Raw genomic sequence first — 21,091 nt, forward strand, 5'->3', positions numbered from 1 at the left:
CATTGACAAAGTACAGTGGAAAATCAAGTTTATAAGGAAGCCATTCTTTCCTCTCTCTCTCTCTCTTTTTTTTTTAGGCTTCAAGGATCTTATGTTGCAGAGCAAACTCCTCTATCGTGTTGCATTTCCCTTGCCGGTGTAGCTGCAGTGCCACATCATTAAAACCAATAATGATAAACATATTTTTGATTAACAGAAAGCTATAATGCCGAAAGATATTGGATATGTGATCTGCTTGATGAACCCATGTGCAATTGACTGAAGTGCTGAGTCTACTGGCTAAGTCGAATTCAATATAATTTGAACCCTTATGAATCCAAGATAACCCAGTTACTCTGTTAGAATTTCTACAAATGAATTTTCAGTTTAGTGAGCTCGACCATTGAAAAGTCTGGGAAATAATTTTAAGGACAGAGGAACAAATCTTGGAATGGTGGCCCCCAACGTGCACATGCTCGGTTAAACTGTAAGGAGGTTGGGAATGAGAATGACCACCTTGAAATATAAACTAAGAGCATATAGAACTATCAAAACTACAACACTGTCGCAGAGCAAAATAAAAATAAGGACCTAAAAAGTACTACTTTACGACCAAAATACCACCAGGACTAGGAGGAAAGAATGATTCTCAACATGTGGCCATGAATCCATGTTCAAACAAATCCAAGTAATATATCATTCAAACTTATCCTAATATACATATATATATATATATATATATCCGCAAGAATCTTCCATCACATTCTGTCAGATCAGTCCTGCTGGACACCCAATTTATAAGGCCATCGTGATCATAAAACACCCAAAATTCTATCAACATCTATATATGGTGAAGAACAAAACTAATCTACCTAACATACATATCATACATGATACAATTCCATCTAATTAAGGAAAAGATAGAGAGGGACACCTTAGCCTGAAGCAGTAACTAAAAAAGAGCCTCAAACAGTTTAGCAACCAAGACACACACAGACATACAAATACTATTACATTGAAGATTTGAACTCATTCTTATCAAACATAAATACCAAACTAAAAATCAAAATTATGGACAATGCTAACATGGTTAAAGTCTTCTATGGTTTGATATCAGAATCATCCCATGGTAGATTGAGATCAGTAGAGGCAAAGGTATCAATGTCATCCCAGTTCCAGTAAGTTGTCATGTCCATGGTACTGCTTGTTGTAGTAGGTACTTGCCATGGCTGTGGGGCAGAGGTGCTTGTATTGGCCATGATACTGGTAATGGTTGGCTCCTCAATGGTTTTGAATCCTTCAGTGTAATTATAGACACTTGAAGAATGTAAAGAGGTTGAAATTGAAGATGGGTTGGTGTTAAAAGAGCTTGAGCTTGAAAATGGAAAGTGTAGGCTTTGGCCTGAAGGAAGAGGCAGAGTTGAACCCATATGAATGTTACTGTTGCTGCTGAAATTTTTGCTGTCCATGTTGTTGCTGGAATTGATCAAATTCTGATGTTGCATCGAAGATGGTGAACGAATCAGTGAATGAAAGAGGATTTCAGATATGCTTTTGTGATCACCAAGTGAAAGAGCAGGAAGATTCTGCCTTTGCTGCTGAGCTTCAATTAACATGTGGGCAGCGAATCTATTATTGATGTCGGTATTGGTGCTGTTGGTGGTGGCTGCGTGAGCAGTACTAGTGCTGGTGCTGGCAGAGGCAGCGGTGGTTGATTTTTTGTGCCGCTTATTCTTGCGGCCGCCACCCACAGGAACATTGCGTAGAGTTCCGCCCTTAGTCCAGTGCCTTTTGCAAGCTCTGCAGAAATGCCGAGGCTGTAACTTGTTGTAGTTGTTGTAGTAACAGAACTTTGTGTTTGTTGATTCACATCTTGGGCACTTCAATGGATCGGATTGCTGCTGCTGATTTTGTTGCTGTTGTTGTTGTTGTTGTTGTTGTCGTCGCCTCATCGGAGGAGGTTTTGGCAGCTCTAAACTTTGAGTCTGCAATAAGGTCTGGCTCCAATCAACCCCATCACTAGAAACCTGCTTAGAACTCAAACCCATCACTTAAAAATTTTCAAAAACTCTTTAAAAAAAAACCAAGAGTGAATAGCAAGGAAATCTATATGATATATATGTATCTTCTAGCTATCTGAGAATTTTCAAAGAAAAAAGATGACAATTTCTAGCCTTTGGATCGAGGAGCCAGAAGGGAGATCAATCTAAAGAAGATCAAGAGGATAAGATTATTGATTATAAGCCAAACAGTGTGTTTCCTTGAGGAAATTAGTGCATGGACAATGTTAGATGCAAGGAAATGACTAGGAAGGTGGTGAGAAGAGAGCATGTCTTTTTATCTAAGCTATCTATATATAATTAGATGCTTTTAATAATATGTGTGAAAGGAATGAGCAATAATTATAGTATGATCAAAAATTACTTGAGATATGTATGGACCAAGAGAGTTTTGATTGATATGTGGTTTTAGTAGAGCCGTGGTGGTGAGCATATAAAAAAAATTATGCAGCTTAAGCTTTGGTAACAAACTAGCTAGCAAGCTAATAGTACTGACACAATTTATAGCCGCAGCAGCAGGGAAATAAGAGAGGAGAGAGAATTGCTTAGCCCCTAAGGTGAATGTGGGTTGCTGACACGTGGATTGACTTGGACCATTGATAGTGGCCTCGTGTGTTTGTTGGGTTGTAAAAAGAACGTAGATGTGCATGCTGGCTATATGCTAATTAATAAAGTATTTTTAAGTAAACTTCACCATCAACATAATAAAGTTCGTATAAAGGAATATCAATTAAAGTACACTATGATTCCTCAAAAAAAAAAAAAAAAAAGTACACTATGATCCATTTCTATGGGCTCACAATATTGTTTTTCTGATTTTTGTTTCTTAACATTGATTAAAGGTTTTATTGTTAAAGCCGGAATTTGAATGGTTAAAATTAGTTGTGGTTATACCAGTGGGGTCCTACATTAATACAAGTGATGATGATGATGATGATGATGATATTTGCCTATATACATGTGATATTACTGATTGACTATACATGCTATAAATTTGGGCATATATTATGTTCCATGCACCATCTTGTTTATATGATACAACTAGAGCAGAAGAAGTCTTTGCCTCTATGGTTTGTGGCACCATTCTCATTTCTTATAGTAAAGCTCAAGGTTGCAATTTTTTATTATGTTATATCGAGTCATACATAGGCCTGAGTTCCAAGTATATGTTTCAACACAATATTGTCAAACAGGCAATTAACACACAAGATTGATACTATTTTTTTTTTTCCCGTTTTTCTAAAGTCAACATTTAAATTCACATGATGTTATGATTCGGATAAACAACATTACTACTAGAGTACCTAAGATCACTTTTATTTTATTTATTTTTTATTTTTTATTTTTTGCAACTTGTGAAATTATGTTTGCTAAATACACAAGCATATATGGCATCCAAGGGAACCATAAAATTTTCCCAAAACTGAACGCTAACTATGTTAATGTTGGCAGAGACGGCTTGATGCATTTGGGGGCCTAAGATGAAAATTGATTATCTTGTTTTAGATGCAAAATGACTACTAATTAACATGAACTACGTAGAATTTTTCTTTTTTTAGAAATTTTATTGACAGAAAAAATTTGACAAAATTTTTCATACTTGTTGGTGTGGTAGATTGATAGTGGTAAATAAAACAGTGGTGTTAGTGGTAGACTTAAATGAAAACTAGTAAAAGTTTGCTAACTAAACTCTTATTATTATTCTTTTTTTTTTTTAGAAGTGCAACATTTACAATATTTTTTACAACAAATCTTAGATTTTGAACTGCTTTTTGTTTTTTATTTGAAAATATCACTGTAATTATTTTTTTGCCATCAACAATAGACTGTAACAACCTGTTGCTTAGCATTAGTTGTAAAAGTGTTGTGAAAAATATTATAAACATTGCATTTTTTTTCTATTTTTTTATTTGTTTTTCATCTGGTGAAAAATAAAATTATTTATTGATTATAAATAACCCTATTAGTTAAAATTTTGAGACTTTTTTTTTACTTGGGACCTTAAGAGGCTGCATTTTTTGCTCCACCTTTCAGCCGGCCCTGCATCTTGTAAACAACATACGACTTTATAGTGACAATATGAGTTGATTCCTATAACCCACAACAATTAAAAAAGTAAAATTGATTTGATCGATGGAAACAGTATCGATCGCCCGCCTTAATAGTATAGGGTGAAATCAAAATGCCAAAACCAAAACATGATTTGACAAACAATTCATGACTTGCTGAGCCATCTAGGAAAAGAAGCCTATATATGGGATGAATTTGGTTTCAACCTCAATTAATCAATTTGAAAAATCTGTCCTTGTTAACGAAATATTAAACCACAGTACTGATTCTACTGAAGAAGTTATAATTAAGTTTAATGAGCTTGCGGAAAGTAAGATGATAGTTTGAGGTCACCAATTAGGACCACGAGAGCCACATGCATATAATTAAACCACGGTCGAAGCATGAGCTTAATTTAAACAATTATATAACTTTAGTAGATGTTGATCAGAAGGAATGTGATTGTGAATGGAAAATCAAACTTGGTCGGTTGGTTAGGTAGTGTTTCTTGCAAGGTCGTTTTCTGTATTTTCAAAAGGACAAAACAGAATGTCTGTCGCACAACTTAGGAAATTAAATTACTTATTATTAGTGATCGAACAAAGCTTTAACAAATCATATATATATATATATATATATATATATAAAAGAAAGAGTCTAATATGTCCACCTGATCGAGAGGCCAACCCATTATGCCATAGTGAATACTTTTATCTTAATTAATAATCATTCAAATAAAGAAATTAGAGTTTAAGAAACTCATTCGGGAAAAAATGGCAAAATACTCCTTTCACTCAAAAGTTCCAACAAAATATTACTATTCTGAAGTTATTTACCAATATGCCCCTGTTTTGGAACTCAATTTTCTAAAAATCAAGTTTCAATGTAAAACTCGATTTGTAGAAAATCAAGTTATAGGCAATCAAACTTTAAAAAATAAAAAAATAATAATAATTAAAAAAATTATGGAACTCAAGTTCGTGGAACTCAAGTTTCATTTGAAATTTTTCAAGGAACCCGAGTTCCTTACTAAAATTCAATTTTTAGAAAATCGAATTTCAAAATAAAAATATTTTGCTAAATAATTTTAAAACAAAGATATTTTACTAGAACTTTTAGACGATGGTATTTTGCCATTTGGCCAACTCATTCGCGTGCCAATGTATCTTTGTTGCTAGAGTAGATTTAAGCAGCCCCTCGAGTTTATCATTATCTCAGTGCGAAGAGGAAATGAATGATCCAAAGCTAGCTTGTTCTCGCACGTGTCACGACTCCATGAGGCAATGGGACCCCCCTGACCGCTTGTGTAATTGATGGTTACAGGTTGGAATTTGGAACATACATCTTCGTGTTTTAGGTTGGTGCTAAAATGAACGCATTTGGCATCTAATTCTCCTCCTACTTATAATATTCATTCTATCAAACAAAATTGCAGTGAGACTATACTTACTAGGAAACCAGTAACTAAAATCAATGAACAATTAGTAGAAAATTCATTTCTTGTTTCCAACAGATCCCTCTTCTTCTTATTATTTTTTTCTCTTTGGTGAAAGATTCAAAATATAAATATGTCAAAAAAGAATAAGTAAACACATAGATGAAAACACTACACCATAATAAGTTTATTACATTAAGTGTTAATATAACAAAATATGTATAATAATATTTGACAAAATACCGCATTTATAAGTTAAAATTGTTGCAATAGTAACTTAAAAGTGTTAGATTATAAGATTATTGCATCAACAATAATAACTTGCAATAAATTATATTTTTTGGTTGCAAGAAAAGCTTTAATATATTAGAAAAAATTGTTACAATAACTCAATATAAAGAAATCATTGTAATAAATTTATATCAATTACTTTTGTAATTTATTGCAACGAAGTTATCAATGCAATAATTTGATATAAATTTTTTTACAATCTATTGCAATGGCAAACATGGAATTGTAATGAATATATCATTGCAATAATTAACTTGGCATTAATTATTTCATAATTTATCGCAATGACGAAATGAAGTAATTATCTATTATAATAAACTAGTGTTTAACCAGCGCAATGCACGGGATCATTTTATAATCTAGGCTCACATTTACATCACTCACACCACAAAACTCCTTTGATAGGTTTGACATTTGTGTCGCATATAAGACATGCAAAAATAATACCCCATCTGTTGTTAACATTAACAATCTTGGCTTTGCATGTCACTAATTAATGTGATCTAGCTGTGATAAAATTGTACATATGTTAAGATTATGCTATTCCTTTTTATTTATTTAACAGATTAACAGCTTTCCTATTACTTTAACAACTTGACTTCAAAAAAGGAAAAAAGTAAGAGACCAAGCACAATAGATTAATAGGTTTCTTGATATTTAGTTTTCCAAAAGTAGGAGATCTCCTGTAATGGTTTGCATTTTGATTTTCTCAACTCCAAATATTTGCCTTGTTCATGGTCTTCAGTTGTTATTTGTATAATATAAACCTAGAAGGTCAACAATCAAGCTCAGTACTTAAAATTAGGACTCATATTCATTACTTGAAATTATAAGCTTTTTAATGTAGCACCTATAAAAATGCATACTCATAGCATTCTCAATTTTCATCAATCTTGTATTCCCAAAATAAGGCTGCACTGAACAGTGCGGCAATCTAACAGAGACAAATGAATTACAATCTACAATTATAACTAAGTTCAAAATTAGAATCACATATATTACAAAACTTAAATTCATGTTGATATAAGAGTCTTAGGATGCTTAGATTACAAAACCATAGCCTAAATACAGAAAATTAAATCTCTCATAATCTGAAATAAAACAGAAAATTAAGTAAATAAGAAAAGGGTATGAAGAATAGAACTTGGTGCATAATTCTTAAGCATTTTTTATGCTTCCAAGTCTTCTATTTCAGCAACTATTTTTCTATTATGTAAGAAAGTTATCCATTCAGTCCTTTAGGAGGTCCTTTTGGCATAATTTCCTTTGTGACTTTTGGAATGTCAAAGTTGATGTAGAGCTTTGTTGCCTATGTGAATGACAGTTGATAGTTACCTACAGATTTTTTTTAATCAGTTAGGCATTAACATTTGTCATGTTTTCATTTAAAGTATATGAGAATAATATTTAATAATATTTAAAAGAAACACCCAGACGATCAAATAGTCAAACTTAAGAGGTGAGAAAAACATAACTTTCATTTCACAAAAATGATATAACTCTTATGCTCATCACATATTGCAAAGATCAAAACCACATCTATATTTCATGCCCAACTGACAAAACACAAAGTAGCAAGGCACAGATTAATTAAGTTTAAATATAACTTAAGAAACCAAAATGCTCTAAAACAAAAAATGTAGTGAGCTCAAGTATAAGCGAAATCTGGTTTTCGCTTATACTTTACCCAAGGATTTCTATGGGTAATAGTGATCTGTGCAATTATTCTCTTTAGACTCTATGACATATCTACTCCCTTTAATTTAATTTAACTTGGCATGATGTTTCTATGGATAATAGTGATCTATGCAACATCTAGCTAAGCTGGTTTTTGGTTTGCACAGCATGTGAAACCAAAAAATGACATCTCTTAACCATTAGAGCAGATATTGCAAACTATTTTTCATGTTGCATCAAATGTTGTAGCCTTACTTCCTACTTTTAAAGTCCTACAATAGAAGGTAAGATCCAATTCATGTCTAGTGGAATTTCAAGTGCATTGTATCATGCGTGTGATGTGTAACTGGTGTGATCTATCTTTTACTGCTCTACAGGTGCATGATCTGTGCAAAACATCTTGCTTAGCTCCACTATTCATAAGATTTTAGTTTCAAGTTTAACACTTTTACTACTACTTTGGTATCAGTTTATGGATTTTTGGTTTTCTTTCTTGGCTGTGGTGAGCACTTTTGTATACCTAACTATTCTTAGTAAAACTACAAAGAGGGCAATCCATATAATTGCAGCCATTATTTCCGATTACTCAAAAAAAAAAAGCATATAAATATTAAATTGCAGCAGAGAAAGATGAAAGAAATACTGCAAACGAAGCCTAAGAAAACATTGAAAATATGGGTTGAATTGTAAAAAGCAATGCAACAGTTCAGTGAAAATTTAAATCTGAAAAATGAAGGTTTGGACCACGACTAATCAAACCTTGATTCTGCATTTGTTAGTGGTTCATGTACGGCCCAAATTTCAGATAGTTACAAAATCTATCACTAAGTGATCAATAAAATGGAACATAATGGTTATAATGAAGTCCATACATATTAGAGTAGAACACTAAAATCACAAAATAGAGTATATATTCTTGGACAATGAAAATGAAACTTAACATGATCTTGATTAACGAATTGAAAAAAAAAAAAAAAAACCATATAACTCCATATCCAATCATTTTGACAGGAAGCCAACTTATTTAGAACTAACACCTAAAAATTAAAGAATTAAGATACCTACATCAGCATTGCATGGTATTGACATGCACTGTGGAGGCACGAAACCTATAGTAAACAAAGATGACCCACTATCCAAAAATATATGATCATAGCTACAAAAAATAAATAAGTATCAAAACAATTCTCATTATAGTGGCTCAAAATTTCTTTTTTAGATAGTGTATAGAATATTTAATTCATATGAATAGAAACTGTTGCAAACTTTAAGGAGTTGGGGGCTTTGGTAGAGATGAAGAAGTTTGTAACATTAAACATTAAAGTTCCAAAAAAAGAAAAAAGAATATATATATATATATATATATATATATTAAAATGAGATTATTTCCTTGTATATATAATAGAAAATTAACTATCTATCTAATTTATTACGCATATGCAAAATACCTTTTTTTCTTTTCGACTTAAAATTTATACTAAGGCGACCAATATTTGTTCACTTAAGGTATATAGCACTAAGCAAATAGACTTGTGAAGTCTATATTCCACTTTAAAAGTTATTATGTGATCATTTAGATCCCACAGGGAGAAAAAAAAATTATATCTTTTAGATGCAAACCCTTGGCTTAAGCCTTCAGATATCTCTGAAATTATCCTTCTTGCAAGTTCAAGCATAGCTAAAACACCAACATAGAAAAAATAAAGAGTCATAAATTTCATGGGTCAAATAATTTAGTTAAGAATTACAACACAACCATTGATTTAAGGAAAAGAATTTTTGAAATATGGATCTATAATATTGCAGACAAAAAAATAAAATAAAGTTTTTCTAGTCCCTAACTACCAAAGTTTTGATGCTAAGTGCTTTTCAACCACTGCAAACGAAGAAAAGAAGAAGTTCAATATTATTTACCCAAGGAAGAAGAAAAAAAGAAGCTTGAAACTAGGAAGACAATTCTAAAAGATAGTTTAAGCAGTCTACATAATTCATTCATAGTATAAATCTCAGTCACAACTCTAATGCGAGTCCGATTGACAACTATAATCAAACACATTCAAGGCAACTCATCAAATGACAAAACACCCAAATCTACTTTTTAATTAGCACACATTGTTGCTTTCAACAGTATAAAGATAAATTTTAATGAAGAGCCATGCTAAAAACAAATCATCAACTTATGCAAATTATTCTATTAAAAAAATGCAAATTAGAAAATTTCAAAACTATGGTGCTTACTGGCTTCTCTTCAAACTTGTTTTTGCCAAAAATCCTCAGTTGGGCTTCAACACTTTCTGATTAAAATCCACTTCGTTCTTCAAAATTTTCGTCTAATGCAAATGTGCCCCTATCAAACCAAAGTATTTCAAAGATTTTAAGAATTAAAAACAAAACTTTACAGGTAACGATTTCGGCAATCTGACTATGTGTGAAGACTTTGATTTTTCTTTCTCTACTTTAAAATCTCAAATCTCTACGTCGTTATTCTAAAAGCCCCAATTTTTTCCTGTTTGATACTGAAACAGTTTTTTACAGCAACTGAGGTTTTTCCTTTCAACAGAAACTGCCATAGAACGATTGCAGACCAAAAAAAAAAAAAAAAGTTAAGAAGAAAGAAAAGAAAAACCAAATAGAATTCAGAGAATAAGAAGAAAGAAAGAAGAGAACAATAGCATTAACAAACAAAAAAAAAAGAAAAAAAAAGAAAAAAGAATATACAAATCATAAAAATAAGAATTAGAACTGATTTTTTTTTCCTTAAAACTTTTAGTCTCTCTCATTCCGATGTGTGCCTTAAGAAATGTTTCTCTTTGTGATTGTGGTTCCGGTGGTCTAAGTCTGGCGAGGGTAAAGCAATCCAACCAAAAAATTCAAACCTAAATCATATTCAATCCCCAGATTTGAAAAAAAAAATTAAATAAATAAATAACTTTACTGGTTATGGGTATACGGCAAAAAAACCTAAAATAAATATCAATGCAACATTCAACTGTATACTTATTTAATCCCAAAGATTTCATTAAGATTAGAAATAGAAGTACCCAAACTAAAATCAATATTTTTAGTGATATCTGTAATCTAAAAAAACAAAACAAAAGCAATTATCTAAAATTGAGAAAACAAACATTTTGATAGAGAATCCAAAAACCCATAACAAAAACGAATCAAATCTAAACTTTATACCCAAACCTACAAAATTGAGAAAAAAAATGTACCGTTGTCGATGTTGGTTCCAACAATCTGGTGGTCTAAATCTGGAAAGGGAACGGACGGTGGTGGGGAAACTGAACTCTGCCTCTTTCTCTGTTTCTTTCTCCATGTCCCAAGCCTCATCGCCTCTCTTTCTCTATTTCTATCTCTACGTGCATAGTATTTTAACCGGTTAATTTTTGAAATTGAATGATTTAATTCCAAAATAGACGAATTGAAAAAAATCTATTACCGAAAAAATTTAAAAATAATAGTCACATATTAGAACCTGATTTCCTTAGCCCTAATTTTTGAATCCAAATCTAGAACCATTGAAAAAAATGAATGCATATAACAGATCTAATTTACCTATAAATAAATCAGAAAAAGAATAGAACCCATCAGAGGCGTTGTTTGTAGGCAGAGAGCCATTCTGTCAGAAACAGAGAGGCGATCTCTTCTTTCTCCGTGTACCAGGATCGCCTCTCTCCTTTTCTGTTTGTTTCACCGTGTCTTCATCGCTTCTCTCTTTTTCTGTTTCTTTCTCCGTGTCTTCATAGCTTCTCTCTCGATTTCATCGCCTCTCTCTCAATACCTCTGGGACGAACGTTTGGTCGCACGATTCTTCACTAGATTGCAAGTTTTTTTTTTCTCCTTCCCTTTCTCTGTATCGCAGTATCGCTTGTTTTTTTGTTCAAAGAGAGAAAATATTAAGCAATCTGATGAAAAGAAATCGGTAGAGTTTTCTTAATTGCAATGCCTTTTTTTATTTTATTTTAACTGGGTTTTTTTCTAACCGGTTTTTTAATTGCAAGCGTGGCAGAGTTTTGAAAGGCCAAACGTTGTAACATGCGGTTGTTTTACTAAAAAGCGGTATACGTGGCAGCATTTTAAGGAGTCTTTTTTCCTATTTGTCAATGTCTCCTTAAATGTAAGAATCAGCTTTCTCTCAGCTTCTGCTATTATATATATATATATATATATATATAGATATATATCATTGTAATAATTTAATCCGACTTATTTTGGTCAATTATTTGCAATCTATTTTAATATGATTCATGAAGTAATAGTCTGTACCTACAAGATATTCAAAATAGTAAATTGTTTATTATATTTATATATATATATATATATATATATTTATATATATATCATTGCATCAAAGTTGTCTTTAAAATATTTGGAGTTAATTGTAATAAAATTTTGTGTTGCACAAACCTATTAGCTTAAATTTTATTGCAACAAATTGTATTAACTATTACAATTACTCACTAAAAAAAAACTGGGCTATTGCAGCGGGCCAAAACCGTCGCAAAATCCCAAAAAACCGCTGCTGAAGTCCCATTTGGCCTATTGCAGTGGGTGCTATTGTGGCGGTTCCACTCGCCAACCTTGCACTGCCGCAGTAGTTCTACTGCGGCGGTAACAAAAAATGCCGCTATAAATACACCTTTTAGTGGCGTTTTTGGTTTTTTGTGGCAGGTAGAAAACTGCCGCCATATGCTGTCAGGTAACAAAAAATGCCGCTATAAATACACCTTTTAGTGGCGTTTTTGGTTTTTGTGGCGGGTAGAAAACCGCTGCCGTATGCTGTCAGAATTCGTGTCCAACCAAACAACATTATCTTACATGCCTAAAACCCATCATTAAAATTAATTAAAAAAAAAATACAATAAAGCCCGATCTGTGAAAATTAACCTAGAAGGAACTGACTTTTACAGAACAATCTAGAACCTTAAAAACTCCAACTAAGACACAGAGAAAAAAATCAACCCCACAAGATAAGAGTGTAGACAAATTATCTTAAACAGTGCATGCATGAAAAGAAATTTGAACCGAGCTAATTTCCCTCTAATTTTCCTTTCCTTTCCACCATTTTCTCTGCAACCAAACACAAACCAAGACCAAAAAAAATATTTGAAATTTCTTTTCATTAACAAACCAACACACATTTGAAAATCACAAACCAACGCAGAAATTAAAAAAAAAAAATAGAGAGAGTGTTCGAGACAACTTATAGAGAGAGCGTTTGGTTTTTGGCAGTGAAATGAGGTGGCGGCGATGAGGTGAATTAGGGTTGCTAGGTGGCGGAGATGATGTGGATTAGGATTTTGGGTCTGCGAGGGAGAGTGAGAGAAAGAGAGAGAGAGAGAGAGAGAGAGAGATAGGGTTTCAAAGATAAATAGTGCTTGGCTGGGATTTTGGGTTTTTGAGGGAGAGTAAGAGCTAAAGAGAGAGAGAGCTAGGGTTTTGGGTCTCTGAAGTGAATAAGATAGAGATACAGTGAATGAGAGATGGAGAGATACATTGTTTTTGGCAAAAACGAAAACCCAAAATGAAAAGGCACTAAAATGAAAAGCCAAAAAAAACACAGAGGGAAGATTTGGGGAGGGGGTGTGGATTTAGAAGGTCTATAGTAGCGGTCTAACTCGCTGCTATAACTAAGGTAAAATGCCGCTAAATCTTGAATATTGCAACATTTTACTCTACCGCCACTATACCATCTACACAAAATGATGTATTTATTGCGGCGTGTTTTAGGAGCGTCACTAACCGTCGCTAAAGAATATATATGGCGGTGGCTTTATGTCCAGCCACTGTAGGATGCCGCAAAAGTCTATACCTATAGCGGCGGTCCCAAAAAACGCCACAATAGACCCTATGTACCGTTGCTGTCACAAAAAATGCCGCAATAGGCAACATATAGCAGCGGTTTTTGCACCCGCCACAATAGTCCAATTTTTTTGTAGTGACTCTAATGTTATTACAAAAAAGAAATTTCATTGCAATGAATATTTTTTCTTGTAGTGAAACCATGATACGAATTAGTTCAATCAGTAAAGTCGGTCAAATCATATGGCATCTCTATTTAATATATATATATATGGATGAAAAAGCTGACATATCTCCAACCGTGGAGTGAAATAACTTGAAACCTCAAAATGGTACTCTAGCAAAAGGAAACATATATTAAAGTGAGACATGGAAAATGCCCGACTATGCCTGGCACTATCAAACACTAGCTTGTGTTGATGCATACATATCATGGATTGGTACGTACTCACTTTTCAATGTTCCTAGTCTTCTTGTCTCCTTGTAGGTCAGGTAATATTTTGGAGTCTTTACATCATTTACTCCAACTTATTCATCTTTCTGTTCAAATTACTAGTACCCTCCTAGTCCTAATCGTAGTCCATTCAGCTGATTCCATAGATAGACTAGGGAGATTTCCTTTTCATTTCCTGGAGTTGATAATGGTTTTTTTTTTTTTTTTTTCTGATAAACTTCAAATGTTAGTATGTAGTCTTACACGACAATATATTTCCAAGTTCATACATTGAATAGTTCACATACAAATTACAGCATTCCCTACTTGATGGCTGTTAAGATCAAAGAGAAATACAAAAATATTGTATTGAGAGCAAAAATACGTGGTTCGGCCTAACAACCTATGTCAACGGAAGAAAACCTTATATCTTTGCTATATGCTTAAATCTTATGTTACAATATTGGTATTTATAAGAAACTAAATTCTAAACTAACTATATATTAACATATTAATTACAATTAATAGACTACTTGTAGTACAAATAGTATAATACTTTACTTGCACACCAAATAGAATTGGGCTTGGGCCTTGACTATTTGGGCTTGTTAATTTTAACAACCACAATGAGAACTGAAGCTAAGAAAAAAAACATGAAAAACTTGTTTCACACTTGAAACAGGTCATGATGATGTCAAAAATCATCAGTTGGGTCATTCGTGCAACCCAAAGCTTTGGAATTTCGTATTGCTTGGACGAACTAGTAGGATCTACAAAATAAACAGAGTTGATTGAAGAAACCACCGGGTTGTGCCCAGTGGGGGAGCCTCTGATGCTTAAGTCAGAGTCCACCCACATGATTTTGATATAGATAGTAATTTTGTAGTACTTTGTAGTAGTTTTTTTTTTTTTTTTTACGTACCTTGATAAATTGAAAAATTGTTCCTTTTATAGGTAGCTGAGGTAGCTATTGTGCTCATAAATGTCTTCATAATTGCAGATAATTATTTCCCTGTGCGTAACGGTCTTTGCCTTAATGGGAGTTTAAGGTCGATAAGTAACATTCGTCATTAACTAGGCTTTACTACCCTTTGCCTTATGAGGGCGACTTTTTTTTTGGTCGAATTATTACCATGTGTCATGCCCTAATTGGTTGTTCGTGCATCAGAAATTCGCAATCTTCCCGCATCGTGATTCTTCGTCTGCCCCCTTTAAACTTCCATCTCTTTCCCTTTCAATGAAAGCTTGTCTGCATTTGAAGAGTTGCTACAAAGATCGTCTAAAAAGAGTTTTGGAGTATGTTGACAAAGTGAAGGATTATGACGACCTGATCAGTCCCAATAGCTTATCCTTTCACTTCCTTGGTCCAGAACCTTCTAGTGGTGCTTTACAACGTTTGGAGGGAGTCTTCAGAGCAAGAGGTGTTGTTTAAAAAAGGGTGGTGATTTGGAGAAATCTTTTGTTCCTCCTGTTGTTCAAAAAGTTTCTGAAGTTCCTTCGTCCTCCCAAACATTTTCTATAGAACAACTCACTCCTTCACTTCGATCTTTCAAAGGCCAAGATAAGGGGAAGTTCATCTCTGACTTCTGGAATGATCCTGGTTTAGCCGTGGCTAAGGCTCATGACGTAATCTCGACGGACAAATTATGCGTTTTTCGTCCATTGAATCTCGTGATTTGGTTACCCAGCATCTCCACAAGAATGTTTAAGTTTGTTTCTTGAAGCAAATTCTTCCTTGTTTATATTGACTTTTTTTTTTCTAATCTTCTCTATTCCAAATTTTGGCAGAGTCTACGTACATGATAGCCAATTGCTTGGACATGGAAGAGAAATTAGCTTTGGTGCAAGCTAAGGTTAAGAACCTTTCTATTGAAAATGCTTCCTTCCTTTCTTTCTTTTCTGTGGTGCTTGTAATGAATTGGCTATATGTTTTCTTCTAGTTAAAACTTACCCTCATCTGAAAAGTCGCAATAAAGATCATCTAAAGAGAGTTTTAGAATACGTGGGTGAACTGAAGGATTTTAAGGTTTCTGAAGAGTATTCGAACAGGCTCATGGTTGAGTATGCTGACGGTTTTGAGCTTCTTCAAAAGTACCTCATCAAACATCATCCTGACTTGAATTTCTCTTTGCTAGAGATATGGAGGAGATTGAAAAGGAGATGCTGATCGTGGAGGCCGAAGTTGACAACATAGTTGCTGAAGATGCCAAGGTGGACGTTGCTGAGAATGTCGCCCCTGTCACTGACAATATTAATCTAAAATAAAAGCAGTTGTTCCTTTATTTCTCAGGCTCATATGTTTTGAGCAAAGATAATATTTCTTTTTTAGGCCTGTATATTTTGGGCATAAGACAATATTGCTGCCTTCTTCTGTTTTTAAGACTTTCTTGTCACTAGATGTTCTATGCTTTTTTCTTGCTTGAACCTTGCGAATTTGTGGTAATATATCTGCTTCGTCTGTAATTACTATGTGCCACGAGACAATATTTTTGTGGTATGGTAGTTTTGGACGATCAACTTGTTCATTGGACGATCAAAACATTCATTGGACTATTGATGCAATTGTTGCGTATCGTAGACTAATCATCTTTTTGCGATTGTTGCATTTTTGCAAAGCATTCTTCTTTTCTTTGATTGCTACACTTAGCAGGGCAATTCATCTTTTGATTTGCGATTTGCTGCATTTCACAGGGCAATTCTTCTTTTGATTGCAATTACTGCACGTAGCAGGGCAATTTGTCTTTTGTTTGCGATTGCTAGACATAGTAGGGCAATTCGTCTTTTATTTGCGATTTGCTACGTTTCAAAGGGCAACTCGTCTTTTTGTTTGCGATTGTTGCACAGGGCAGGGCAATTCGTCTTTTGTTTGCGATTGCTACATAAAGTGATGCAATTCATCTTTTATTTGCGATTGTTGCACGTAGCAGGGCAATTCGTCTTTTGTTGGCATGATCGTTGTGTGTCACTGGATGATCAATACATCTTTTGATAAAGGAATCCTACGATCACTTCTTTTTTTGACAGAGAACTCTCAGGATCTTGTATTCAGGGTCTTTCACCCGAGGGAGGCCTTTATTCTATAATGAATTACAAAAATGGATGATAAAAAACATATAAGTAAGAAGAACAGGAAAGCACTTACTAGTAGTATTTTCTTACATGCTCAACATTCCATGGACAAGGTAGATTCATCCCATCCATGTTTGTTAGGTGACACTACCTTTTTTTGTGTAGTTTTTGGCTTTGTAGCTTTAAGGTCTCCTTGATGTTTTATTGTTTTGGACCTTCTTGAGGCCATGTTGCTATTGGCCTAAGAATGGGGCTGCATCATTGCCATATTTTTCTCCTGCTACTTAAAGATGTAGATTTCCAGAGGGTTGCCCCCGTTCAAACATGAAAAGTGTATTTGCTGTTAGATGATGACCAAAAGAATGGCCTAGCATGATACTATCGTGTCACATACCTTTGATATTCTTCTTGGTAGGCTCTTCTTAACAAGTTCTCATTCATAATCATGTGGATTTAAGAATATGTGTACAGTAGCTAGTCTAGTTGTGGTACTATAATGTACTCTTGCTGCACAAAGTGTTAGATTTGAAGCAACATTGCCGAGCATAAAAGACAACCAAGTAACTTTTGGTTTTAATTTCTAAACCTGGGGTTTTTAACTTTGGGAAAAGCAATAAGATTTGACTCCGCCTCTTTAATGTCCAAAATTATGAGATATATTTTTGTTTCATTTTCCCTTTATACTCAAAATTAATATCTTTAAATTTGGCAAAAAAACAAAGGTAGAGAGTTTTTACCTTAGGCGGTTCTCAATGACAATGTTCAAATGTTGGAAAAACAATAAATTCATAACCTTAACTAACAATCATAACATAAGCATTACATCGTATAGTTTATGAGCATATAGGCATCATAGAAACTTATTCAACATGTAAAGAAGATATTTAAGGAATCTTAGTTTGAAACCGAAGCAATATCTTCTTTTTTCCTTTTTTATTTTTTTTTATTTTTTTATTTAGCAAGATGCATTAGGAAAGAATAGTGGTGATATGAAAAGCCATAATGCGTGCATATCAACTAGGATGTTATGCTACGATTGTATTAGGAAATGTAATAAAACATTTTTTGATGGCCATAAATAGGATATCAAGGCCATTAAATCTGGCTCTAATAGGAATATTATAGAGGAAACGGTAAGTCTCCCATTGACTTATCATTTTTATTTACCATACATATTATATATCTATGTAGTGTATTTTTTTTTTTTTTTTTTTTTTTGACCATGTGTAGGCTGTAACTATTAAAGCCTCACAGTTGTTCAAATCAAACTTTAATACCCAAAATTGGAATCTTAAACTCATCAATCAAGGCTATTTTGAAGCTAGTATATAATTGGATATGTTTCCTAAAATATCTCCAGACTGTATACCGCATATTGATTACCACATGACATTTTCCATCATTGCTTTACATGGAACTTGGGAATTATAATTGATGAAGCCTGAAATCGTTAGTATGTTGTTTGTCCAACAGAGTCAACATCTTCTTTGTGTGCCTGCAAACAAAAGAAGATTCTGGTGGAGAAAACACTAGTGGGGTGTCTCCTTTTCTTCATTTTTCTAATTCCTTTTATAGGAGCTAGACCTTGCAACCTGCTTTCATTACATCATTAATTGGGCTTTCTCACCTTTATAACGTATCAGGTGAATGAATTGGCCATCTTTAATAATCATTGGTTACAAGACCTACTAGAGGTTCCGTCAATTACTGGTGCACATAACTCAGCATTAATGTCTATTTATTGTTGTTTGGACAAATCATTTTCTGATTCATCAATAATCATTGTCTAACACTTTGCATTCAAGGATGGAAAAGTGTTATAGTAATTTATTTTGTTAATTCTTATTTCCTTCACCTACATGTGTCTTTTGAGAGTTGTGTAGCATGAAATAAATTTAAATTCTGTTCGCAAATAACAAGAGGAAAATAACTCATCTGACTTGAAGATCCAAGAAATCTGGAGATGAAAAGTGCTATATTTTGTTCTCAAGTACGGACGTCATCTGTTGGACAAAGGTCATCTAGCACTCCTTTTGACGGGGCACTCACTTCTTGACAACGATTAAAAGGATCTGTCACCGTTTGAGCTTGAAAGGCGCAATCGCCTCTTGACGAAAACTAGAGAGTTGACCTCGCATTATCTCTTGGTGTGTACTTTGTGTTTCCTTCCCTTGGACTTAAGAACTTCGATTAAAACCCATTTTTTAAGGAACACTATGACTAGGGTTACTGCTTCTCAAATTGGCAATTTTCCTCAACCTTTGTCGGATTCTTTTTCTTGATTTCTTCCCACGTATGGGAAAAACTACAACCCCTAAAAGAGAATGATGAAAGGGGTTTCATGGAGGAGATCTTGCAAGTTTTGGACCAAATGACCCTTTTGTTGCAGGAAGAGCTAGATGACTAATCTCGGTCCCCACAAATGGCGTCAAACTGATGATGCCAAAAATTGTCAGTTGGGTCATTCGTCCAACCCAAAGCTTTGGACGATCTCGTATTACCTGGATGAACTGGTAGGACCTGCAAAATAAACAGAGTTGGTCGAAGAAACCACCGGGTTGTGCCCGGTGAGGGAGCCTCTAATGCTTAAGTCAGAGTCTGCCCACATATTTTTAATATAGATAGTAATTTTGTAGTACTTTGCAGTAGGTTTTTTTTTTAATTTTATTTTACGTACCTTGGTAAATGGACAAATTGTTCCTTTTATAGGTAGCTGAGGTAGCTGTTGTGCTCATAAATGTCTTCATAATTGCAGATAATTATTTCCTTGTGCGTAACGGTCTCTGCCTTAATGGGAGTTTAAGATCGATAAGTAACGGTCATCATTAACTAGGCTTTATTGCCCTTGTAACGTATCGGATGATTGGGTTCATCATCTTTAATGATCAGCAGTTACAGAACTTGTTGAAGTGTTCTTCCATCTCACCACTACTGTTGTTTGGACAATATATTTTTCTGGTTCATCAGGTTACATACAAATTTTTATCACCTCTTGTTCCACACGTGAAACAAGTCTGTAACAAAAATTGTTACCTTTAGACTCAAGTGAAAGTTTCTCTGTAGCTAAGAAAGTCTTCCAAACTTCTCTTAGGCAGTAGAATAGCCATACCTTCTACGAAGGTTGTTATGTTCTCCACGATCTAACAGTGTTAGTTCGTTGGCTAGTTGGGTTTTTCTTCAAGGGAATTGGGAAACACATTGTCTTTCTTTAACTTTCTTATCACTGCCTAGAGAAATATTTGACATGGAAGAACTATCACAAAGTTGGACAAAATTATCGCTATCGAAGAGAGAGGGACCCGATTGCTATTTGGAAGACGAATTCAGTTCCAAAGAACACATCATAGCAGCAAAATTCCTTACAAAACGGGATCTTAATATTGAGGCAATTGCAAAAACGTTTACCCCATTGTGGCATTCAAGAAGTGGATTCAAGATCAAAAACCTGGGTGATCATGTGCTCCTTTTCATTTTTGAAAATGAATATGAAGTAGAGAAGGTACTTAACGCTGAGCCATGGAGTTTTGATAAGCACTTGGTGATTATGCAGAAATATGACAAGAGTATGGCAATGGAAGAACTGAAATTTGAGAAGACTCGTTTTTGGGTGCAAGTTCATGGACTCCCCTACAAATTTATGAATGTTAAGGTGGCTGAGAAAATCTGTGAGGTTGTTGGGAAAATTGTACACTCTACCGATCCAGCCGAAACGGAGGGGGGTAACTTTATGAGGATTCGTGTAGAGATGGATGTTTCTTTACCCCTTTGCCGTGGTCGAGTAGTGTCTGTGGAGAAAGGAAAAAAAATCTTGGGTCACTTTCAAATACGAACGTTTACCAAATATTTGTTATTGGTGCGGCAAAATGGATCGCTCAGATCGCGATTGTGAGATTTGGATAGAGAGTGAAGGAAGTCTAGCAGAAACACAAAAGCAGTTTGGACCTTCACTACATGCACTACCATTTTTTTTCATCCAAACAAAGTGTGGTGGCGGTTCCAGGTTTTTACAGCCAAAAACGCTCAACCACAAAGCCTTATGTAACTAAAACCGGACCTGAAGAAGGAGGAGAGACCAGTGAAGGATTACAGGCCGTGGAAGAGATCACGGTGGCACAAAAGTTGGGTTCATCGGACAGCACATTCAATGCTCATTCAGGGGAGAAAACTGATACAATTAATGAGCCTATTTACTCAAGAAACGGTTACGTTGAAAATCAAATTCAAGAACCTAATATCTCTCCCCATAATCCGGACAGATTTAATGAAGAGAATTCAGGGAGCACTAATCACAGA

At 34.2% G+C, this 21,091-nt stretch overlaps 1 protein-coding gene and 2 long non-coding RNA genes across 4 annotated transcripts; 1 reads left to right on the forward strand and 2 right to left on the reverse strand.

The window, feature by feature from the left end:
• Positions 1–794: 794 nt before the first annotated feature.
• Positions 795–2,508, reverse strand: LOC126725911 (dof zinc finger protein DOF1.4-like). Its single transcript, XM_050430927.1, has 2 exons — positions 2,404–2,508; positions 795–2,006 (listed from the first exon to the last, which is right to left on the reverse strand). The coding sequence occupies exons 1-2, from the start codon at positions 2,470–2,472 to the stop codon at positions 1,080–1,082; spliced, it is 996 nt and encodes a 331-aa protein (XP_050286884.1). The 5' UTR covers positions 2,473–2,508; the 3' UTR covers positions 795–1,079.
• A 4,175-nt stretch (positions 2,509–6,683) lies between these two features.
• LOC126725912 (uncharacterized) lies at positions 6,684–11,489 on the reverse strand. 2 transcript variants are annotated; one of them, XR_007655633.1, is made up of 4 exons: positions 11,050–11,489; positions 10,707–10,849; positions 9,730–9,838; positions 6,684–7,149 (listed from the first exon to the last, which is right to left on the reverse strand). It is a non-coding gene; the product is annotated as an uncharacterized LOC126725912 (long non-coding RNA). The 2 variants fall into 2 exon arrangements; XR_007655634.1 differs by lacking the exon at positions 9,730–9,838 and having other exon boundaries at positions 11,050–11,468.
• A 3,389-nt stretch (positions 11,490–14,878) lies between these two features.
• LOC126729080 (uncharacterized) lies at positions 14,879–16,192 on the forward strand. The gene is made up of 2 exons (XR_007656489.1): positions 14,879–15,438; positions 15,518–16,192. It is a non-coding gene; the product is annotated as an uncharacterized LOC126729080 (long non-coding RNA).
• The last annotated feature ends 4,899 nt before the right edge of the window (positions 16,193–21,091 follow it).

The sequence above is a fragment of the Quercus robur genome, chromosome 5 (genome assembly GCF_932294415.1).
Source record: "Quercus robur chromosome 5, dhQueRobu3.1, whole genome shotgun sequence".
Lineage (NCBI taxonomy): Eukaryota > Viridiplantae > Streptophyta > Magnoliopsida > Fagales > Fagaceae > Quercus > Quercus robur.